The sequence below is a fragment of the Myxine glutinosa genome, chromosome 6, assembly GCF_964187855.1.
Source record: "Myxine glutinosa chromosome 6, kmMyxGlut1.1, whole genome shotgun sequence".
Taxonomy (NCBI): Eukaryota; Metazoa; Chordata; class Myxini; order Myxiniformes; family Myxinidae; genus Myxine; species Myxine glutinosa.
Window position 1 is genome coordinate 99068073 of NC_136266.1, and position 23176 is coordinate 99091248.

A 23176-nucleotide genomic window follows, 5' to 3' on the forward strand; every position below is an offset into this window, starting at 1 on the left:
TGAACCGCAACGTGTACGTCGGAGCGCATCTTTGTGAGGTTCCTCTCCACCGCTGTGTTGCCGGGGGCTGAGCACGTGACCTCGGGGTCGTCTCGCTCGTCTACGCCTCAATTGACCATCGGGCCTTGACTCCCCGATCGCGGGAGCGCACAGAGACATTGGGACTTCGCCTTGGAGGGGAGCAGAGACATTGGGGGAGGTGCCGTGAGTGTGGGGTTAAGGGGCTTGACAAGCATATTATCGTAAGATTTGAAAGTAGGGGTGATTGCCCCCATTGCTGTATGGCTCTTTGTGTGTGATTTATAATATATTATGGTTTGTTTATAACCTGGTGTGGTTGCCTCATTGATTCGACTGTTTCATTTACTGGTTCCATTGAGGGACATTATTTGCTGGGTTTCAACCAAGGATAAAACATCTTTCTGCCGGGGACCCTCTCGGGGTTCGGAAGTCCACCGAGACCAGAGGTAAGGGGGGGACCCCGTAACAGAAATTGGGGGCTCGTCTAATTGATATTCGTGGGCTCGCAATTGGGTCTGCGTCCGGGATCTAAAAAAATTCCTAAATTTAGTCCGGGAAAGAATTCCCTAACATTCCTAGAATTCCCAAGTTTGGAACTTTTTCCAACATTCCCAAATTTTTCCAAAAACAAACAACAAAAAAAAAAAAAAATAATAATTTTGTTTTTGTTTGTTTAAAATTTCTTGTGTGAAGGTTAACAGGTGTTACCAGTAGTCACTATGGAGTTTGACGCAGAGAAGTTTACAGGGACCCTTAGTGAAGCACAGTTCAGAGCGTTATTAAAATCGGACCTCTGGAAATTGGCCAAACATTTTAGCTTGGAGGTCCGAACTAATATGAAGAAGGCAGAGTTGCAGACAGTGGTGATACAATCTATGGTGGGATTAAAAGCATGGGAAGAGGTAGCCTGGGATTGGTTACCAGAAGAACAAGAAAATGTGGAGCTCCGGAAACTGGAGATGCAATTACGGAGCCCGGAAAGGGAAAAAGCACAGGAACGAGAACTCCAGGAAAGGTTAAAAGCACAGGAAAGAGAACTCCAGGAAAGGTTAGAAGACAAAAAAGCAGAGGAAAGGGGAGCTGCAAGAGAACTCGAAGCAGAGGAGAGAAGAGCCGAAAGGGAGTTAAAGGACCGTGAATTGGCGCGTCAGCAGGAAATTAAAGTCAAGGAGCTGGAGTTAATGAGTGAACGGGGAGAGGTACCATCCCTGCTGACTGGTTCGACACCTAGTCAGAACACCTGGGATGTTGGCAGACATGTGAGGCTGGTTCCACCCTTCAATGAAAAGGAGGTAGCCTAGTTTTTTCCACACTTTGAGAAAGTGGCTCGACAGTTAAACTGGCCTGAGGAGTACTGGTCCATACTAGTGCAAAGTGTTCTGGTGGGTAAAGCTCGAGATTTATTCGGCTTTACCGATTGACCAATGTGCAGATTACGAGGTATTGAAGAAACACATTCTCAAAGCCTATGAATTGGTCCCGGAAGCTTACCGGCAAAAATGCCGGAGTGCCAGGAGGAGGGAGAGTGAGACCCATGTGGAATTTGCCAGAGTGAAGGAAACCATGTTTGATAGGTGGTGTGATTCAAAAGGAGTTGGGAAAGACTTCGAACTATTTATTGCGACAATTGATCCTGGTGGAGGAATTCCAACAGTGTGTCCACGAGGACATTAATGTTCATTTGGAGGAAAGGAAAGTACCAAAGCTGTATGAGGCAGCCACCATGGCAGATGACTATGCCTTAAGGGTGTAGTACTGGTGAACAGGTGATTTTTTTTTTTTTTTTTTTAAGCTGAACAGTTTCCTTATAGTCTTATAAACAAGAATCATGCTATTAGAGGTCATAGAAGTACCCCTAATTATTGAAAAATTCAAATTTCAATTCAATTCAATATAATATTTTGCATGAAATTTGTTATAACTTGGGAAATGCATCATTCTTTTGGGCTGAAATTTGGACAGGATATTCAGAAAATCACTTCCTTTAAAATGAAGAAGGCTTTTGTTTATAGGAGTAGCCATTGTGGATTTATTGAAGGACAACCAAGTTTTATCTGGTAATTGGCATAATTATCTAATTAGTGAACATTTGACATAATTTCACAAAATCCTCTCATCAGGTAGTAGAGTAACACATGTACAATACATGTACCAAGTTTTGTGTGAAAAGAATGATAGGTGACATAGAAGATAGAAGTAGAAATGTGTTCTTTGTTTTTCCTTGTTTTTTATTGACGGTCTAATTTATGCAAATTATATGCATGTAATATGACAAAGAAGCGTTGAAACTGGTCTGAGTTAAAGCCAAGATTATATCTTTCAAGAAAAACTGAAAATTAGATATTAACTTGACTTTGTTTTTGTGTAAAGGCCTCTCAAAGGTACCTATGTAGTTTTCTCAATTTTTCACCAGTACTACACCCTTAACACATAGGATGGGGTTCCACAAACCGAACTTCTCGCCCAGACCTAGCCAGGGGAGCTATGGTACATCAGGGGCGGAGAATGAAAATCCATGGGGGCGGCCTCGGGGTGAAAATGAGGTCCACTTTGACACCGCGACTTCTAGAAATCAGAAGACTGCGGTTCCAAGATGGACCTATCGTCCGGGGGACTCGAGGCAGACCGCCGCCCCCATGCCTGGGCAGACCACGAGGTTCTCCTCCGGGCCTACTTGCACTTTTTGCCATAAACCGGAACACTGGATGTCCAACTGTTATGCTCTGGGAAAGGAAAATCAGGACCGGAGTTCGACTAGTACGACTCCAAATGCGATGGCCATTGTGAGAAATCGCCCTCAAAAGGGTTACCAACCATTTATTTCCGAGGGGTTTGTGTCACTGGATGGAGCCTCGACTAACCGGAGACCGGTTAGGATATTGAGGGACACAGGAGCACATCAATCTTTAATGCTTGAAGGCATCTTGCCATGGTCCGAGGAGACGGCAACTGGGAATAGTGGTCGTTTACAGGGGATTGGTGGCTGTGTTAGTGCTCCACTTCATGTCATCCATTTGGAGTCCGATTTGGTGTCGGGACCGGTCACCGTCGGTTTACAAGCCACGCTTCCTGTAGAGGGAGTATCGGTTGTTATCGGGAATGATTTGGCCGGTGGTCAAGTTTATGGTAACCCGATGGTTGTTAAAAAGCCCAGTAGGGAAAATAACACCACACCAGTTAGGGATGGCGACAAGCTTAGCAAGTTATTTGTAGGTGGACTGAACTTCAAAACAAAGGAAGATGTTTTGGAGTCTGCCTTCAGCAACTATGGACCGCTTTTGGAAGTGCTGCCAATAAAAGACAGGGAGACACGAAAGTCAAGAGGGTTTGGCTTTGTCATGTTTGAAAACGCAAAGGACGCCAGAGGCAGAAAAGGATCTGAATAGCAAGGAGTTGGAGGGTCGGACCATCACAGTAGGGAAGGCATTTCCTCGGGGTCGAGGGGGCTACAGAGGAGGACCACGGAGTCGTAGTGGTGGTGGCCGCAAGCGATATTATTATGGAGGCTTCCAGAGTTATGACAGCTCCCGAAGGAAGGATTTATCAGAGTAGTGGCCAAGAAGGAGACTGCCAGTCAGGTGACTACGATGACAAGTGGTCCCACCGTAATTATTAGGAGTCCGGAAAAGTGGAAGCACTGAATGCTGCGGAGCCGCCGAGCCAAGATTCCTACACGGACTAACCGTGAACGCCACATTCCTAAAGGCGTCCATGTAGTGAATACTTCCAGGCCTCACCACCCAACCACCATGGAACCTGGCTTTCAGCTCGGCCTCCCGGGGAAAGTGCTATAGATTTGCTGGCCTTTGGGTTTTTGGTCACAACCCCATAACCTTCATTCAAGAAAACGAGAAGTAAAAATCAGAGGGGCAGGGACAATGTCGTTGTTGACGCTTGGTCCAGAGGGAATTAACTTTGGAAAGCTCTTGGGGTTGTGTAAAATTTTGTTCCTTTATTTTTGGGGAAGGTTGAGTATTGTTGCCCACGGGGATTGCTGATTTGGGTTGTGAATTTACTTTTGCCTGTTCAAAGAGGGCATGCAAAGAAAGTTTTCGCGGTGTTCAAACTTTCTTTCTTGAGGGGGGGAAGTGTTACGGGTTCGGCCCTAATGATTGTTGTTATGATTATTGTTGTTGGTTCGAAGTATTCTAGATATTATGCTTATTGTGACTTAAGGGAAAGGGTTGTTGTGGTTAAAAGATTTTAAAACGCTCATGGTAAAATGTGGCCGGAAATCCGGATCAAGACCGGAAGAGGTGGAGCGGGAGAGAAAGAGGTGGGAGGACATCGAAAAGAGACGTGGTGGTTGAAGCTCCGGGCCGAGCGTTCGACGTACAGTGCGAGGGAACTTTGCGTCCTTGAAGGGAAGTTTGGTCGATAAGAAATATCGCCGGAGTGCGTGGAGCCTGTGTCGTCGGGTATTCTCATTGAGGTTCCAGAGGATCCAGGCCTTGAGAATCCAGGTTGGAGCGAAAGCCGTCCACCATCTTGGCCACGCGAGCACCCTGCAGTGAACAGGCTTTCGTCGTGTCCGCTGGGCATTATTCCCTGGTGGATTTCCGGGAACGGCTGTGCCAGAAAGGGGCACGTGAGAATTATACGGAGGCTCGCGGGTTGAACCGCAACGTGTACGTCGGAGCGCATCTTTGTGAGGTTCCTCTCCACCGCTGTGTTGCTGGGGGCTGAGCACGTGACCTCGGGGTCGTCTCGCTCGTCTACGCCTCAATTGACCATCGGGCCTTGACTCCCCGATCGTGGGAGCGCACAGAGACATTGGGACTTCGCCTTGGAGGGGAGCAGAGACATTGGGGGAGGTGCCGTGAGTGTGGGGTTAAGGGGCTTGACAAGGATATTATCGTAAGATTTGAAAGTAGGAGTGATTGCCCCCATTGCTGTGTCTTTGTGTGTGATTTATAATATATTATGGTTTGTTTATAACCTGGTGTGGTTGCCGCGTGTCGTAAGAGACGACTAAGAGGGTTGGCGTCAGGAAGGGCATCTGGCCATAAAAACATTGCCTCAAAAAGAGAACCATGACAATTACAACTACATATCAGCAGGGTACAGCCCGAAGTGGAGATCGGTTTCTGAGGTTTGGGACATGGAATGTAGGGAAAATGACAGGGAGATCAGAAAATGACAGGGAGAAAATGACCAGATGGAATTAAAGGAAGATGGAAATGATAAATGGAAATACTGTTGAATACAGAGAATGAATGGGATGGCAACATAAAGAGTAACCCAGTTTTAGGACCGGCAGAGAAGATAACTGAGAAGGAAGTTGAGGAAGTGATAAAAGCAATGAAGAGTAGAAAAGTGGGAGGGCCGACGGGAGTTGTGGGAGATATGTTGAAGGCAGCAGGAAGTTGGGGTGTGAAGAGAATGACAGAGATCTGTAATCTGGCGGTGAAAGAAGGCCGCATTCCAGTGGATTGGAACTGAGTACCCTCATCCCTCCATACAAGGGGAAAGGTGACCCTCTAGAGCAGGGGTCGGCAACCTTAGGCACGCGTGCCACCATTGGCACGCGGCAGCGTAATAATTGGCACACTGGCGAAAGCAGTGCCCTCTCCGCTGCATGCCAAATCACCTCTTGAACAGCCATTGGCTGTTGCGGGTGTTGCACTATAACAGTATTCCGGTGTGATTGTGCAGGGTGATGAGGTAGATGGATCAGAGCAGAGTCAACATTCCAATTCCAAATTGTTTTAGTGGAATAATAATCAAAGATGAACAACATGAGATGCCGGCCTGGCGCATTCAAACACAATATTCGCGGCAACCGGATGTGCTGTAAGAACAGTGGTGTTGTTCACAGCAGATGGTCCGAGGCTGCATCTCCACTCATTATTATTATTCGGACTGGTTTCTGAGTTTTAATATTAATCTCATCATTATTCCGAATTGTATAATAATCGCAGATATAAAACAGGAGATGCAGGCTTGGTGCCTTCCGATACGCCGTTCGCGGCAACCTGAGGTGCTGTAAGAGCGACTGTGTGTTAACACCCGGTGGTCAGCGGCTGCATCTCCACTCTTTGTTATCATTCAGGCTGCCTTCTGCGTTTTAATATTAATCTCGTCATTATTTTGAGTTTTTTTATTGGGTGGTCATAATGAAAATGGGGGTAGTAGTTTTTCTCGTAACAGGCGGCCTGTCTTATTTTGCTTGATTGACGGTACGGCCTCCCGCTCACATTTCCCACAGGAATTGCAGTGAAGCGGTTCAGGTTCGGTAGATGTTCGGTAAATGTTTCTTTAAAATGTTGTTGCTATGCATGTAGCCTATAAGGATGGAATAAAATTCCATGTCTGTTGGAAATATTTTATTGATGTGGTGTCATAATTAAACTTAATGTTAAACTTAATGTTGATATGGCACACTAATTAAGAAGAACATTTCAAACTGGCACTTCATGTCAAAAAGGTTGCCGACCCCTGCTCTAGAGTGTGGCTCGTACCGAGCGATAAAGTTATTGGAGCATGGAATGAATGTATTGGAAAGGGTGTTGGAGAGGAGGATAAGGAAGAAAGTGAAGATCGACGAAATGCAGTTTGGATTTATGCCAGGAAGAGGAACGACAGACGCGCTTTTTATTGTGAGGCAGTTGCAGGAGAAGTACATAGAGAAGAGGAAGAAGTTGTTTCTTGGGTTTGTTGATCTGGAGAAAGCATTCGATAGGGTTCCACGCAAAGTATTGACATGGGCAATGAGGAAGTTAGGAGTGGAGGAATGGTTGATCAGAGTAGTGATGGCAATGTACAAAAGAGTGCGCACAGCTGTAAGGACTAAGGACGGGAACAGTGGTGAGTTTGAGGTGAAGGTGGGAGTGCATCAGGGGTCGGTACTAAGTCCACTACTATTTGTAGCTGTGATGGAGGTGCTGGCTCAAAACGTAAAGGAGGGTTTACCGTGGGAGTTGTTGTATGCAGATGATCTGGTGTTGATTGCGGAAAGTATGGATGGACTGAAGGAAAAGATGAACAAGTGGAAGGAATGTATGGAGACAAAAGGTCTGAAGGTGAATATCGGAAAGACGAAGGTGATGGCAAGTGGTAAAGCATGTGGTGAGGTGGAAATAACTGGGAAGTGGCCCTGTGCTGTGTGCAGGAAGGGTGTCGGAGTGAACTCCATTCAATGTACAATGTGCGCTGGGTGGGTTCATCAAAAATGTAGTGGTCTGAGAGGGTCATTAACCAGTGTGGCAGCTACATTCAAATGTAAGGTGTGCACAGAGGGAGCTGCAGATGGAGGAAATGTTGAGTTGGATCTTGGAGACAGCATGAAGCTGGAAGGTGTGAAAACATTTTGCTACCTCGGAGACATGCTGAATGGAGAAGGTGGATCAGATTCGGCAACGGTTGCGAGAGTGAGATGTGCATGGAAGAAGTTTCGGGAACTGAGTGGCGTGCTGATGTGGAGGGGAGTGTCGTTGAAGCTGAAGGGAAAGGTGTATGCTGCATGTGTGAGAAGTGTTATGATTTATGGGAGCGAGACATGGGTAATGAACGTAGAGCAGCAACGAAGGTTGGAAAGGGTGGAACTGCGAATGGTTCGATGGATGTGCGGAGTATCGTTGAGAGACAACAACAACAACAACAACAACATGCATTTTAAGGCCATGTTCCCTGCTAGAGCAGGGGTTAGCCTTGCGGTCCCCATGACAATCTTCTCCATTTTGCCCTATTTTCTGCATCTCTCCTTGTTAACCCCCTTGCCCGCATTTCTTCTTCCACCATCTTTAGCCAAGTCTTTCTCGGTCTTCCCCGTCCTCTACTTCCTTCTACATTAACTTCCATCACTCTTCTCAACCAGTCACTTTCATCCTTCCTCAATACATGACCAAACCATCTCAACCTGTTCCTCTTCACAGCATCAATCACAGGCAATATTCCCATCATCTTTCGCAATTCATCATTTGTCTTCCTCTCTCTCAACGATACTCCGCACATCCATCGAACCATTCGCATTTCCACCCTTTCCAGCCTTCGTTGCTGCTCTACGTTCATTACCCATGTCTCGCTCCCATAAATCATAACACTTCTCACACATGCAGCATACACCTTTCCCTTCAGCTTCAGCGACACTCTCCTCCTCATCAGCACGCCACTCAGTTCCCGAAACTTCTTCCATGCACATCTCACTCGAGCAACCGTTGCCGAGTCTGATCCACCTTCTCCATTCAGCATGTCTCCGAGGTAGCAAAATGTTTGTGCGCATTAACCCTAACCCTAAACGATGGTGATGCTGGTATCGTTGAGAGAGAGGAAGACAAATGATGAATTGCGAAAAATGATGGGAATAGAGTCTGTGATTGATGTTGTGAAGAGGAACAGGTTGAGATGGTTTGGTCATGTGTTGAGGAAGGATGAAAGTGACTGGTTGAGAAGAGTGATGGAAATGAATGTAGAAGGAAGTAGAGGACGGGGAAGACCGAGAAAGACTTGGCTAAAGATGGTGGAAGAAGAAATGCCGGAAGGGGGTTAACAAGGAGAGATGCAGAAAATAGGGCAAGATGGAGAAGATTGTCATGGGGACCGCAAGGCTAACCCCCGTTCTAGCAGGGAAAATGGCCTTAAAATGCATGTTGTTGTTGTGTTGTTGTACTGTTATTCTTGTGTGACCTTAATACAATACTTTGTTGGTAACAATTCGTGTGGTTTCACCATTGATCTTTGACAAACAGAATAACACATCTTTCTGTCGTGACTCCTCTCGGGTCTCGGAGGTACACCGTGACCGGGGTTTGGGGAGAAGCACGTAACAATACTAAAAGTCCCAAACAATCTCAACATGGAAAATATGTCTAATTTGCATAATCCAATATGGCCGCCAATCTGCAATATTTCTCTCATATAACGAATGATGCTCTGTCCATTGGTGACAGATACACGGGTTTCATTACAAAATCACCATACTATGCTTATATAAAGATGTTCAGCTTGTGAAAATTGCTGAAGTGATTGCTGTAGGTATACAACATGCTGGAACATCCAACTCAAACGATTAAACAGTTTTGTCATCCTCCTCTGTGAAATCTGGCAGTTCTGCATTGGTACAACTTGTACCATGACATTCCCCGCACACAGCACTGCACGTGAGACCATATTTTCTGCAAGTACATCTTCGTGTATTGCAGTCCTTTTTATAGTTGCAGCAGATGACGTCCAGGAGTGCTGATGGTGCTGCGGCCTGATCTGTCAGTATTGGTAGGCAATGTCCATCTACTATGTTCCATCCCCACTCCAGTGGATTTCGATCGATCCCTTTCCACTGCTGTATTTGGTGGTACACATGAAGGCTGTGGTATCTTGCAGCTGCATAGGTGGGTGGCAGGGTCTGTGGCTCTACATGTGAAACATTCTTGGCGACCTTCTCACAAAACCGCTTGTACCGTAAGGTGTCCAATCCTTCCTCCTCAGATCCTCCATACAACGACACTCGTGCATGTTCTCCTGCCTTGGCGATAACCTTCTCCTCCATTTGATGTGTTTGACTGAAAACTTTAGCTTGTTGATAGAAGAAGGCATCGTTCATGATTTTTTTCAGTGCTCGACCCTTTCCCAAACCAAACAGGCGAGAAGTTGTATCGCAACCAAGAATAGCATGTACGAACAGCATACAGCCACATACATCACTGCCAAGCAAATTCTTTGATTGCTTCACGTTCCAAATCCTGTTCTTTCTTGAAGTTTGCTTTGGTTCTGGTATCAGGAACAAGTCATGTGCGTCCATTTCAGCATGGTGAATAAGAAGGATGAGTAAGTCGTGTCATCTCCCACCAGGACAGTGTCTGTTGTTCGTGCAGAGGCGACAGCTGTTTGAACAATTAACAAATCAGCATCGTGCTTCGCATGAAATGTATTGCACCCAGCTGTCTCCAGTTTGTCACTCAGATAAGAAATGAAGTGCTGTTTGTTCCTCGCATTGTTCAAGAAATCCTCTTTTCTGGATTGAATCACCATTTCACCCGCGAAGTGAACCGTCACACCAGTACAGGCTCCTGTTCTTCTCATGTGTGTGGCATCTTTCGTTGATGGGTAATCATTGTCGCCATCAAAGACAACAGTAGCATCAGCATATTTCTATACAACATAGTTGGTGTATAGATCACACACATAATCAAAGGTAGAACCTCTTGGCCAGGGTAGTCTGTGAAGTAGAGCACCACCATCAAGGATGTACTGGACATTTTCAGTAGGCTTTCGTTGTTTCTCTGGGATGACTTTCCAGATAGAATCAGCAAGAGTTGCCTTATTGGCCTGCAGTGGAAGGGAGGAAGATTCGAACAATGCAGGAGGGTGACTACAGAGTTCATACTTCAACAGTGATGGAACATCGTCACAGCGTTCACCGACAGTTATCAGCCTCTGGAATATCAGCTGTGGATCCACCTTCACAGATTCGCCTTTGATTTTGACAGTTGATCTTGTACTTGATCTTTGTTTGATGTGTGTCTTTGCTTTGTCTTTGCTTTGTCTTTGTCTTTGTGTGTCTTTGCTTTTGTCTTTGCTTGATCAGCTTTTCGGAAGACAAACTCATCGACAGATTTCCCAACCATTGACGCTAGAATCCGTTCACCAACCTCTTGATCTTTCAACATTGACTCCTTCCTGAGCTGTCATGCCATTTGCAATGTTGAGCAGTGTACTGTTATTAACAAATGGGTTTCTCTTTTCAAGGTAACTGATAAGGTCAAGGGTGTCGCTGACATCTCTAACTTGTCTTGCTGATGATATGTCCTTGTGTTGGTGACTGGTTTCATATGACACACCACTGAGCTATTGCATGGCATCATTGATGTTTGCACACGCTGGCATAGATAGGACCCACACCAAGCGCTGGGTTTCTGTCATCCCCTTTCCTCTTGTAAGTCCCCCACTTGTCTTATATTAACACTTCTCATGAGCACTTGTTCAATAAAGAGATCGGTCGACAATCCTGACCAATATCTGTCGCTGCGTCTCACCACATGGTATCCCTGCTCAAATTTCTGGTTGACTTCTGGGTGTGTCTCTGGCAGTTTTAACATCATTTGAAGATAGATATATGCAGACTTTGCATATAGTGTGTGTCCAGATGCTGCAAAGTATGGTAACATTTCACGTACTGATTGGAGATACATTTTCCAATTGCCTGTGTGTTCAGCCTTGAGAAACCTCTGTAAAATGTCTACCATTTCCATATATTGTACCCAGAGTTCTGCAGTCCGCATTGTGGTCATTATATCCTTATTTTCCTTCAGTTTGCTTTGAATTCTGGTCCAGACATCTGCCATCTGCCAAGACATTCTACAGATGTTGTATAGGAAACTGCATTGTCATATACTTCTGCTGCTATGGTCAAGTCGGTTGTGTTAGAATGTTGTTCGACATCATCACCTGTCATCACTTCATCAGGGTCCTCTGCTTTCATTTTGGATGGCACTGGTACATTGTATGCGCTGGACAGAAGGATGGTGTTCAGTGCAGCATCTACTAGCATGTGACCACGGACTGCTCTGGACACAGCCTTGCCAGTCAACATGTGGCTCACGGTGTTACAAGCGTACACAACCTCAAGGACTTCTTCCAATCTGGAACCTGCCATCAGATGCCCGATGCTACCCAGGAAACTCATTTCCATGTGAAACCCTCCCAGTTTGAGGACCATTCGCAGGAGATGACTGCCAACAGGTTGAGGTCGAACAATTGATAATCCTTTCCAATACAAGGGTTGATCGAATGTGAGGACAGGAGTAACACCATGTCGCATGGCCTGAGCTGACAAACTTTAGTGTGGAATAGATACAATTTGGATAACTAGGATTAAGATCAATCATTGGAAGGAATATCACAGAAGACTGTCCTGGATATTGGCCATGATGCAACATTTGCATCATACCAGACCATGCTGGTCTTGGAGAGTGAAGAAATCGGGAGGTTTTCCATAGAATGTCAAGTTGAGATGTCGGATCATCCGCTGCCGTGTGTATAAGTGGCAGATGGGTGAGTGGTGGCATCATTGCAGGGATACGGAAGTACTCAATGTTTATACGGCCAACTACAGCAATGTCCGAAGCTGTAACAGACACTTTGGGGACAGGTCTTGAGGTCTTTATTTGTGGTGTAACAGTAGCTATGATGCCCATGCCATGAAATGTCCCGGTGCCATCTAGTGTTGCTACGTTATGGTCAACATTGTCCGCAATATACTGGATGCATTGTTCTTGAGTAAAGAGTGTTGGAGTTAGAGTGTTATAATTATAATTAGAGTATTTATTAGAGTATTTATTTATTATTTATTAGAGTATAATTATAATTAGAGTGTTATAATTATTATTTCATTGCTATTACTAACTTCTATAATTGCAGATTGGCGGCCATATTGGATTTTGCAAATTAGACATATTTCCCATGTTGGGGTTGCTTGGGACTTTTAGTATGTTGTTCTGGGGACCTTGTAGAAATGCATTGTGGCAAAAAAAATTATGTTGCAATTTGTTCCAAGTTGAGTGAAAATATGGGCTAGATTGCCTGGACCATGTTGCAGTGCTGTGACTTTTGTTGCACCACCCCTTGTGATGCTCATGCTTTTTGATTTTTGTGATTGAGGCAACCTCTTGTTTATTTATTGACGTGTTTCGTAAAGATAGCTGAACTTTACCTCTGTGTTCAAATATTTTTCATTTTTGCATGGAGGATTTCAATGAGTGTCCTTCTAAAGATTTGATGTTTCTTTTGATGTTGAGTATATATAGACAGTCGTGGCCAAAAATCTTGGCACACTTGCACTTTCTTTTCAAATAACTCACAATTTTCTCAAAAGATTGAAATTGACAAAAGTATTTGGTCTCCACAATTCTTTATTTCACGGTTAATATTACAGAACCTTTGTTTTTGATGCAGACCTCAATGCTTTTCTTTTAAATCAGAAAATAAAAAGAAATGGCATTGACAAAATTGATATTGACACCCTCGACTCAATATTTGGTAGCACAGCCTTTGGACAAAATAACTGCAGTCAAGTGCCTCCTCAAGCCATTAATGAGCTTCCTTCACCTCTCTACTGGTAGTTTGGCCCACTCTTCTTGCGCAAACTGCTCCAGTTCTCCTAGATTTGAAGGATGCCTTCTCCCAACTGCTGTTTTCAGATCTCCCCACAGGTGTTCAATGGAATTTGGATCTGGACTCATTGCTGGCCACGTCAGAACAGTGCAGCTTTTTGTCTTTTACCATTCCTGGGAGCTTTTTGAAGTGTGTTTGGGGTCATTGTCCTGCTGCCAGATCCATTACTGGTTGTGGCAGTCCATTGCCTATACTCCTTGCACCACTGCACCTGCAAACTTGCCAGGTGTTATGAGCGGTTTGCGGATAGTAACCCGGCTATAAATGGCCTCGAAAGGTGGTTCTTGGTATCCCGCCCTGTTGAGTTGCACTCTGACCGTTTTTCATGAAGCAGGATGCTCAAGACCCACGTTGAACTCCACACACAGTTTGTCCGCCATTGCTCCTGTTTCACCTCGCAGTCCGGACTAATACCCGGTCCATCACGTCTGTCGAGCTTGCGCCTCCGCCCACTGTTGCTCGTATCCAGTGATAACTTTTTGAGATATTGTGTTACATGTCGTTTTTGGCCCCATCACTCAATGATCAAGAATCACTTGAAAAATTATTGGATCCAGATCCGGATCTTCACCAAAATTGAATCAATTTGTCCTTGTCACACACCAACCTGGCCAAGTTTCATCTGAATCCATCCATAACTTTTTTGAAATATCCTGCTGAAAAACAGACGGGGGTGAAAATATAACTTCCGTCCACCTTCGGTGGCATAGGTAATAAATAGATCACATCAATAAAGAACATGAATGGTGAAATGATTGTCAAGTTTACGAATTTGGAATGATGACCAATGAAATGTAAACCAGCCGGTCATATGGATTGACTAGCAGCATATGGAGGAAATTATAGTAAGAGGTGGGGAGGTGTCAAGGTTTGTGGGAGGGCTGCTAGGTATTGGATCAATTTTAAATTGTAATTTTAAAAAAGTCACCCATTAGCACAGAGTGTGGTGTCACTACCCAATTCCATGCCACAAGCTGTTCAACACAGTAGGAAGAACATCTTTCACTGATGTTTTTTGGGAGTAAACCAAAACACAAATTCCCTCGGTCCTGTCTCCCCATGGAGATTTCACTCCCATCTTGCCCTCCCCATCTCTTCGAATACGAGTTGTAGAATTGTGATCCAGTGGCAATTCTTGCTCTAAGTGGTAGGTTGTGAGATTACCTGGCAGTCAATTGCTGATAAAATATTGCTGTGGTATCAATGGAGGATCGAGCACCAATGTACCTGAGCAAGTGGAAAGCCCACCAGATATCACTGCTGTGAGAAGAACCACCCTTGGTGGCTTAGTCTACAACCTGTCATAATGACATATCAAATTCCCACATCTGACATGATACAAAGCACATTTCCAAAAGTGAACTTTATTTTTGGTATTTTCTTTCCAATTTGTGGCTAATGGTGCTGGTCGAACCTCCTTATTCTTACACCATGTCACCCAGGTCACATTAATTGGTATTTTGGTGTGACAGATTACTGATGGTTTGGGTCAGAATTGTGAACTTAAATTGGTTGTTCAATATTTATTGTAAATTATTGCATTTGAAATAAAGTAAAACATTTTAACAGTGGATATTATGCTCTGAGGCAGTGAGACATGTGTTATGTTCAGCAGGTGAATTGCAGTCTTATTGTTGGTGCTTTTATATTTGCAGGGTCTGTTTGAGGAAGTTTTTGCCTCCAGGATTTTGTGTGAAAGACGATGAAATTGGTCAGATGAGTGCAGCAGAGCTTGAAGCCTTCCCAATGGCAAGTTAACCGGTGCTCGGTGCAGCATAAGAAAAGAAAAAGAAAGATAAAAGTAGGAATTTATTGGTTAACTCATGTATTTGTGTCTCTTCACCCCAAATGTATCTCCAGGCCGAATTCCTCAAAAGCTGTGATGAACAAGCAGCCAAGCAGCCATCGGGGGCATGCAAATCTCCCGCTGACCTACAGCGGCGTGAACCTGACCTTGGGAAGCTCGTCTCAGAAACGCGGTTGAACGAAGTGCAGAAACAGCTGTCATTAGAGATCAAAAATCGAGATGACATTGAACTACGCTACGAGGAGTCCACATCCAAGTTGCGCACTCTTCGCAAGAACATAATACAGCTTCTTTGTAAACTGCAAGAGGTGAGAGCATGTTGACAGGATGACTTTTGTGAATGGTCTTTTAAAATAAATACAGGGTGTTTAAGAAGTCCAGAATCGTATGGATATTTATTTTACAATCTTATTTTAATAATTGTTCAAATTGCGAGCCACTTACATGCATACACACGTCAATTATTGTGAACCTTATTTGAACATTTATCATTGACACCAATTTTAGCACTTTTTATTTTTATTTTTCTGATTTAATTATTTAGGGTTTAGATCTTCAATTGTACATGGTCTCATGGAACAAACGTTTCAGATTTTCAGGTGTCCCCAAAGAAAAAGGTCAAGTGGCATTATGTCTGGACGACATGGGGACTATCCTATCTAACATTTACTTGAAGGTAGAACGCAAAGGATGTATGTTTGCCAGGGAATGGCAAAATGAGGCCTGCTTTGCAGCTGTATTTGTTTGTATTGTTATGAATTTTGGGGTAGAGTGATGTGTCGATCAGGTAGATCTGTGTAGGTAGCACATATTGGCAGGGTAGCAAGCCACGCTAATCGAATACTCGTGCCGTTACTTCACACATGGGAAACATCACAACACGCAAGACGCCAACATGGAGGGTTTCCGGAAACTGAGGTAGAGGAAGGTGAGGTAGAGGGAAGGCAATGTATCTGGAATCCGGGTGTTATCGCAAACACATTTACATGTTGTTCAGTGCGAAAATTGTATCGCTGCGTTACTCACGCACTCGAGTCACGTGCTGTAGTTAGAAAAAAAAAATGGTATAAACGACAGGTGCACATTACTCCAAAAATGTGCAAACAGGACACATAAAATGCGAACATACCGTACTGCAACTGAAATTGGAATGTACGCCATTAACAGTGTGGTGACGTTACATGCCAGGAAATGTGAGTAATGTTTTTTAAAAGTAGCATTAAATTATATACATATTCTTTATTTAAACGTATCACAATGTGTACACTTTTTTAAAAAAAATCTATCTTGGTCATTATGGGCCCCTGATTCTGATTCTGATTGTGGGCCTGGTGCCGAGGCACCATTGGAGCTGTAATGAAAGTCAAATCCACAACATTGTCCTAATAGGTTTAATGACAATTCGATCTCTGGCAACATCCTTTAAAGATACGATCAAGCAATATATCAGGATTATATAATCAAGGAGAAGTTCAGCAATTATCAATCAGTGCAAGCAAGCCTAGATCATCTACATATACGCACCATTCGAGTCTACGTGTCTACGATTAAATGTCACAGGAATGATTCAGAGCGATGGCCGTCCGAGTTCTTATAGACGCCTCTCAGTGGTTGGAGAGAGCATAACACCTGGGTTCAACTTAGATACAATTTCATTACATTCTCATATCATATCTACGCATGTGAAAGCAAAAGGGAATCTCGAGAACTCATCAACGATAGTGAGCAGGTAACGAGAGTTACTCGATGCCGGTGATGCCAGCAGTGGCCCTTTGAAGTCCATCGCCAATCTCTCCCACGGCCTAGTTGCTCGGACCAGTGTTCCCATAGGAGGGTTGTAAAAACGCGGTTTGAGTTCAGCACATACAGAACAAGTGCGACAGATCTGACGAATATCTTCAACCGAGTAGGGCAAGTTACGACTGTGCACAAAATGAGCGAAACGCGTCACCCCGGGATGGCACAAAGTGGCGTGCAAATCCTCCAAAGAGATGAGGCCCGCACACGTCGCCGGCCGCGATAAGGCGTCGGCAACCAGGTTATCCCTCCCAGGGCGATATTTGATTGTGCAGCAGAAATCGGCGATTTCGATCCGCCAGCGAGTGATTTTCTCATTCTTAATGCTTTGAGCATGCTGGGTGTCGTACATAAACGCAACGCTCTGTTGGTCCGTGATAATTTGGAAGCATCGGCCGAGCAAATAGGGACGCCAACGCCGAATCGACTCGACGATGGCATACGCCTCCTTTTCGACAGACGAATGTCTCCGCTCAGCAGAGGAGAGGGTTCGCGAAAAGAAAGCCACAGGGCGCCCCCCTTGGGAGAGAGTTGCAGCTATCGCATGATCCGATGCATCACTTTCCAAAACAAAAGATTTATTTTCGTCAATCGTCGCCACAGCGGCGCCAGCGATGTCGGACTTAAGGCTATGGAAAGCGGCCTTGGCGGCAAGGCTCATGGGGAACGCTTCGCAGTCAACAAGTGGGCGGAGCTTCGTGGAGAAATTTTGAACCCACTTAGAATAATGAGCGAACAGCCCGAGAGCACGCTTCAACGAAGCACGATCGCAGGGCGGGGCCATGTCGAGCAAGGGTCGCAGACGCTCCTTATCCGGAGCGACAGAGCCGTGGGCCACGGTGTACCCCAAAAGATCAATTGTGCGAGCAGAGTAACGACATTTAGCCTCATTCATAGTTAAGCGATACCTCTGCGCGACCTCGAGGAAGCGCTTCAGATTAGCATCATGATGTTCCTGGTCATACCCGCAAACCGTGAGATTGTCCAGATATACAAAGACATCGGTCAAGTTCTCCTTAGCGATGAGGTCGTCCATAGCCCTCTGAAAACAAGGAACGTCTGCGTTCGTGACCCCAAAAGGTTGCCGGGTGAACTGGTATAACCTTTGACCCGATTCAAACGCTGTATAGATGCGATCGTCCTCGGAGATGGGGATTTGATGATACGCACTACGCAGATCGAGAGTGCTATATACCGAATACTGTGCCACCTGTCGAACCAGGGAGTCCGTTCTCGGAAGGGGGTAGGCGTCTAGCTGTGTAAACCGATTAATCGTCTGCAAATAGTCGATTACCATGCGTTTGCGATGCGCTTCGCTTCGTACCACCAGAACTTGGGCCCGCCATGGTGACCGACAAGGTTCTATGATACCTTCCTTTAATAGCTGGGCCGTTTCTTCCGCAATGAATTGCGCGTCAGCTCGTGAGTAGCGTCGCGATTTAACCGCTACAGGTGTACATTCCGTGGTCATATTTTGGAACAGCGACAGCGGCTCAATTTCCATCCCTGCAAGTGCACACACAGCAAGAGTATCAGTGCCACCAAACTCCATTTCCAAGCGTCCATGTCGCTTGAGGAAATCATGTCCGAGCAAAACTTCTGCACATAATGCTGGTAAGACCATGAGATGCACATCCGGAAACATTCGTCCCTTAATCAAAAACTTCAGTCGACATTCCCCTTTTGTGCTGAGCCATAGCCCCTGAGAGGCCATAAAGATTCGGCGTCTTGTCCCAAGAATCGGCCATCCATGTTTTTGCACAAGTCGAAAATCAACATAACTATCCGTGGAACCTGTGTCGATCAAAGCATTAGCAAAAATTCCCTCGATCATAAGTGGGATTATAGCACGAGCCAGGCCAGGTGGACCTGTAGTTATCGAGTTGTCAAGGCGAGGCGCTCGTGCCTCGCGTGTGGATCCAACGCCAGCTAAAGTCTTTCGTGCCGTTGAAATCGTTTGTAGGCCAGTCGTGCCGCCTCCAGAGGGCGCACGTGCCACGCGTGAAGTTCCCAGCTTTCGTGCCATTGCAGTAGCTTGTAGATCATACGTGCAGCCTCCGGATGGCGCTCGTGTCACGCGCGGAGATTCAAAGCCAACATTAGCCGTTCGGTTAGCCGATCCAGGAAGTTGGCAGGGTGTCGGAAGAATGCCGGCCGAGGACGGTCGCACCGCGTACTGTCGTGTTTGCGCCACTTGTTTAGTCGGCGCGACGAGTCTCACCAAGGTCGAGCTCTCAGCTAGGGGCCCACGGGAAGGGGCGATCCCCATCAAAGTCGGGCGAGGCGCCCCGCGCACCGCTCGGTCCGCTGGCTCAGCGATAAGCACATTCATCGTCGAGCGGACTCGCTTGCCCCGCGACGATCGGCAAACTTTTGCAAAATGACCCGGCTTTGAGCACAAATGACATGTCGCATTTTTGGCTGGGCAAACAGACCTGAGATGATTCCGATTCCCGCAGAAATAGCACGTAGTGTTACTTCCGGGCTTGGGTCCAGCTGCAGCGGTTGCCGTCAAGCCCGGATCGGGATCCTCGGGAGTGGCCGGGGTCTCCGATTCCGGCGGACGTGCCGAGGCTGCATCCACGACCTCGGCGGTAGCCCTCTCCGGTCGAGTTTGTCAAGATGTCCCCGTCGTGACGTATGGATGTTCATACGCGTCGGATTGTTCCCATGCTTGGGTATAAACGTGAGATAGCCGGAGTGCTTCGGCGAGTGTCGAATCGGCTTCTTCAAGAAGTCTCTGTCTGATGACTGGTGATCTAAGTCCGGCGACGAAAGAATCGCGAACAAGATCATCACAGACTTGTTCATGAGTACGTACCTCCAGGGCACTCTCGTTCAGTAGACGTCTGAGGTCTTGAGCAAAGTGATCTAAAGTCTCTGTGGGCTGTTGTCGTCGTATTGTGAGCAAATGCCGGGAATAGACCGCACTACGTTTTTTTATGTAAATACGCTTCAGCTCAGCCACGGCTGCATCGAACGTGACACATTGTTTGATTGCCCGGTACACATTGTGGTGTACCTTTGTTTGCAGTACGTCTAGTTTCGTTTCATCGGTGACGGCTTCCTGAGCCTTGAATTGGTTATCCAAGCTTTTCAGCAAGTGTGTCAATTCGGCAGCCGCGTCCGCCGCTTGAGGGTCTGCTGCGAAGATCGGCACCTGGATCATTTTGTGACTTGTCATGTCGCTCTCGTTCGCCTCTTGTTCTCGTTCAGACGAAGAGACGAATTGTCATTAATTGTAATGAAAGTCAAATCCACAACATTGTCCTAATAGTAGGTTTAATGACAATTCGATCTCTGGCAACATCCTGGAAAGATACGATCAAGCAATATATCAGGATTATATAATCAAGGAGAAGTTCAGCAATTATAATCAATCAGTGAAAGCAAGCCTAGATCATCTACATATACGCACCATTCGAGTCTACGTGTCTACGATTAAATGTCACAGGAATGATTCGGAGCGATGGCCGTCCGAGTTCTTATAGACGCCTCTCAGTGGTTGGAGAGAGCATAACACCTGGGTTCAACTGAGATACAATTTCATGACAGGAGCCATTGTTAATCCGGGCCTGGAGACCAGGTGGGTATTCCCATCAATCATTCCTCACTCCTGTTTGTCAATCAAACAGAATTGACAGCAATGCGATGACATGTCTGGGTTGCCATGCATGACTCAACAGGTAAAAATAGGCAACCGAGATAGCTTGTACTTGCATAGTTTCACATAATTATGAAAGCTCTAAACTTTAGATATTTAGAATCTAGATCAACTGATATGCAGACTTGGCATTTAATATGGAATATATTTTTTTTCTTGACTTGGGTTTCCTTTCTGAACTCAGAATATCAATCTGGTGAGTTTTTTTTACGCTTCGGTGATTTCTTTGTTAAAAGAACCATGTCACTGATTGTCTGTCGCAGCAAGAAGTCAATAACAGGATTATATCACAGGTGGCGTGACAAAATGTACGGACAGGTACATTTGACGATTGGCTTCACAATCGGGTATACAAGGGTTGTTGCGTTCTGTATTAGTGGAAAATAACTGCTGCACGTCTACAAAAGTTATTACCGCTTCCTCTGGAGATGGTCCGTCAACTCGACAATGCTGTATGTCATGGAGTGGTGGCTTTACGAAATTCCGGCATGAAACAGCGTGCTATTGCTCGGCAGTATGGCATCACTCAAGGTCAGGTGTCAAAGATCCCGAAACGAAATGCTCAGAGGGGTGTCCCTACTCCAATACCGAGGCCAGGACGTCCCCGCAGAACCACAAGGAGGGATGATCGCCAGCTGCACCGGTTAGTCTGCAATGGCCGTACCAAGTCAGCTAATCGGCTTAGGGCTGAGTGGCAGCAACTGACAAATGTGCCTGTATCCAGAAGGCTAGTCAACCAACGACTGGTTCAAGCAGGTTATCGTGCCAGGCGTCCCCTGAGAAAGCTACGCCTGACAAGACAACACCGCCAGCGCCGATTGCAGTGGGCCAGAGAGCACCGTTAATGGCAGCCAGGACACTGGAATCACGTCAGCTTCAGTGACGAGTCTTGATTTCTGGTCTATCGTCAAGATGGCCATGTCCGAGTGCGCAGACAAGTGCATGAAGCCTACAACGAAGATTGTATAGTGCCAAGAGTCCAAGCTGGAGGTGGTGGGGTGACTGTTTGGGCTGCTTTTCATGCAGGGGGAAAAACTGACCTGGTTGTTCTGAATGGAAACCTGAACCACTTCAAGTACAGGGTCATTCTGGAAGAAACATTGCTTGCATTTGCTCGTGTAGCCTTTCGAGGAAACTTTGTCTTCCAAGATGACAATGCACAGCCTCATCGTGCTCGCATGATCCAACACTTTCTTGCTGACCGTGGTGTCGAGCATATGGAGTGGCCTGCCATGTCCCCGGATATGGATCCGATAGAGAACTTGTGGGCATAATTAACGCGTCAAATCGACCACTTGGACCAGCAGCCGACCTCTGTGCGTGAATTGCAGCAGGCTATTGTCACTGCATGGCAAGCGATTCCTGTCCAAACCTTGGCAAATCTCGTGAACAGCATGCCTCGACGTGTACGTGCGCTCCTGAATGCTCGTGGGGGTTACACGACGTACGGAACTGTAATTTTACTGTCCGTACTCCCAGTTGTAATTTAACTTTTGTTTTTGTTAAAAAAAATTTTGACTAATGTGCAAAATAAAGAGATACTTCTGGAAAACGTACAGACGTTTAACACAGTACTGTCCGTGAATTGAGTTCGATATCAGTTTACATCACTTTCAAGGATCAATTTATTTGCTTTTAAATATCAAATGTGGTTTTTGTTTCTTTTAAAGGTCACATTATCAAAATCTAGAATAATTTCAACATAAGTCCAATGAACTTTTGGTTCTAAGTCAACTTGAAAAGTAAGTTCACCCCCACAAAAAAAAATATTCCATATTAAATGCCAAGTCTGTGTGTATATATATATATATATATATATATATATATATATAATAATAATAATAATAATAATTCATTTATTTTGTATAGCGCTTTTCCAGAAGCCCAAAGGCGCTTTGACAGAGTGGAAAACATAATGCATAACAATACATGAAAACAACAATTGCAAAAAGACAAGAATCAAGAAAACAAACAGCAGCGATATACGGCATATATATATATATAAGACAAGAATCAAAAAGACAAGACAAGAATCAATAGGGAAATATTTAAAGCAAAAGGAGGGAGAAGGAGAAGAGATAGTCAGGGGTTAAAATGCTGTGGGTTGAATGTGAATGCAGCAGCGTTGAACAGGTGGGGTCTTTAGTGATGTTTTGAATGAATGTGGTGAGTGAGGAGGAGTCTCTGATGGTGTGAGGTAGTGAGTTCCAGAGGGTGGGAGCAGCGATGGAGAAGGCCCTGTCCCCCCAGGATCTGAATTTGGTCCGGATGGAGGGGGTCAGGAGGTTGGTACCAGCAGAGCGGAGGTTGCGGGTGGGAGTGTGTCTGGAGAGGAGGTCAGCCAGGTAGGATGGGGCCAGGTTATGGAGGGCTTTGTATGTCAAGAGGAGGATTTTGTACTGGATTCTCTGGGGGATGGGGAGCCAGTGAAGCTTGTAAAGGACGGGGGTGATGTGGTCACGGGTCCGGGAATGAGTGAGTAGACGGGCAGCGGAGTTCTGAATGTATTGGAGTTTATTGGTGATTTTTGAGGGTGAACCATAGAGGAGGCTATTGCAGTAGTCCAGACGGGAGGTGATGAAGGCGTGGATGAGGGTTTCTGCAGCCGTGGAGGAGAGGGATGAGCGGAGACGGGCAATGTTTTTCAGGTGAAAGAAGGCTGACTTTGTGATCTGTTTAGTGTATTTGTCGAAGGAAAGGGTTTGGTCAAAGATGACGCCAAGATTCCGGATGTGAGGGGAGGTGGATACTGGGATACCGTCGATGTTGAGGGCAAAGTT

General features: G+C 45.6%; 1 protein-coding gene across 3 annotated transcripts in view; it reads left to right on the forward strand.

Annotated features, from left to right (window-relative positions):
• Positions 1-23176, forward strand: part of MORC2 (MORC family CW-type zinc finger 2) — a 277672-nt gene that overhangs the window by 227837 nt on the left and 26659 nt on the right. For all 3 annotated transcript variants that reach the window (XM_068120516.2, XM_068120518.2, XM_068120517.2), the window contains exons 25-26: positions 14784-14877; positions 14989-15243. In XM_068120516.2, coding sequence (XP_067976617.2) covers positions 14784-14877; positions 14989-15243 — 349 coding nt within the window. The remainder of the gene's footprint in view (positions 1-14783; positions 14878-14988; positions 15244-23176) is intronic.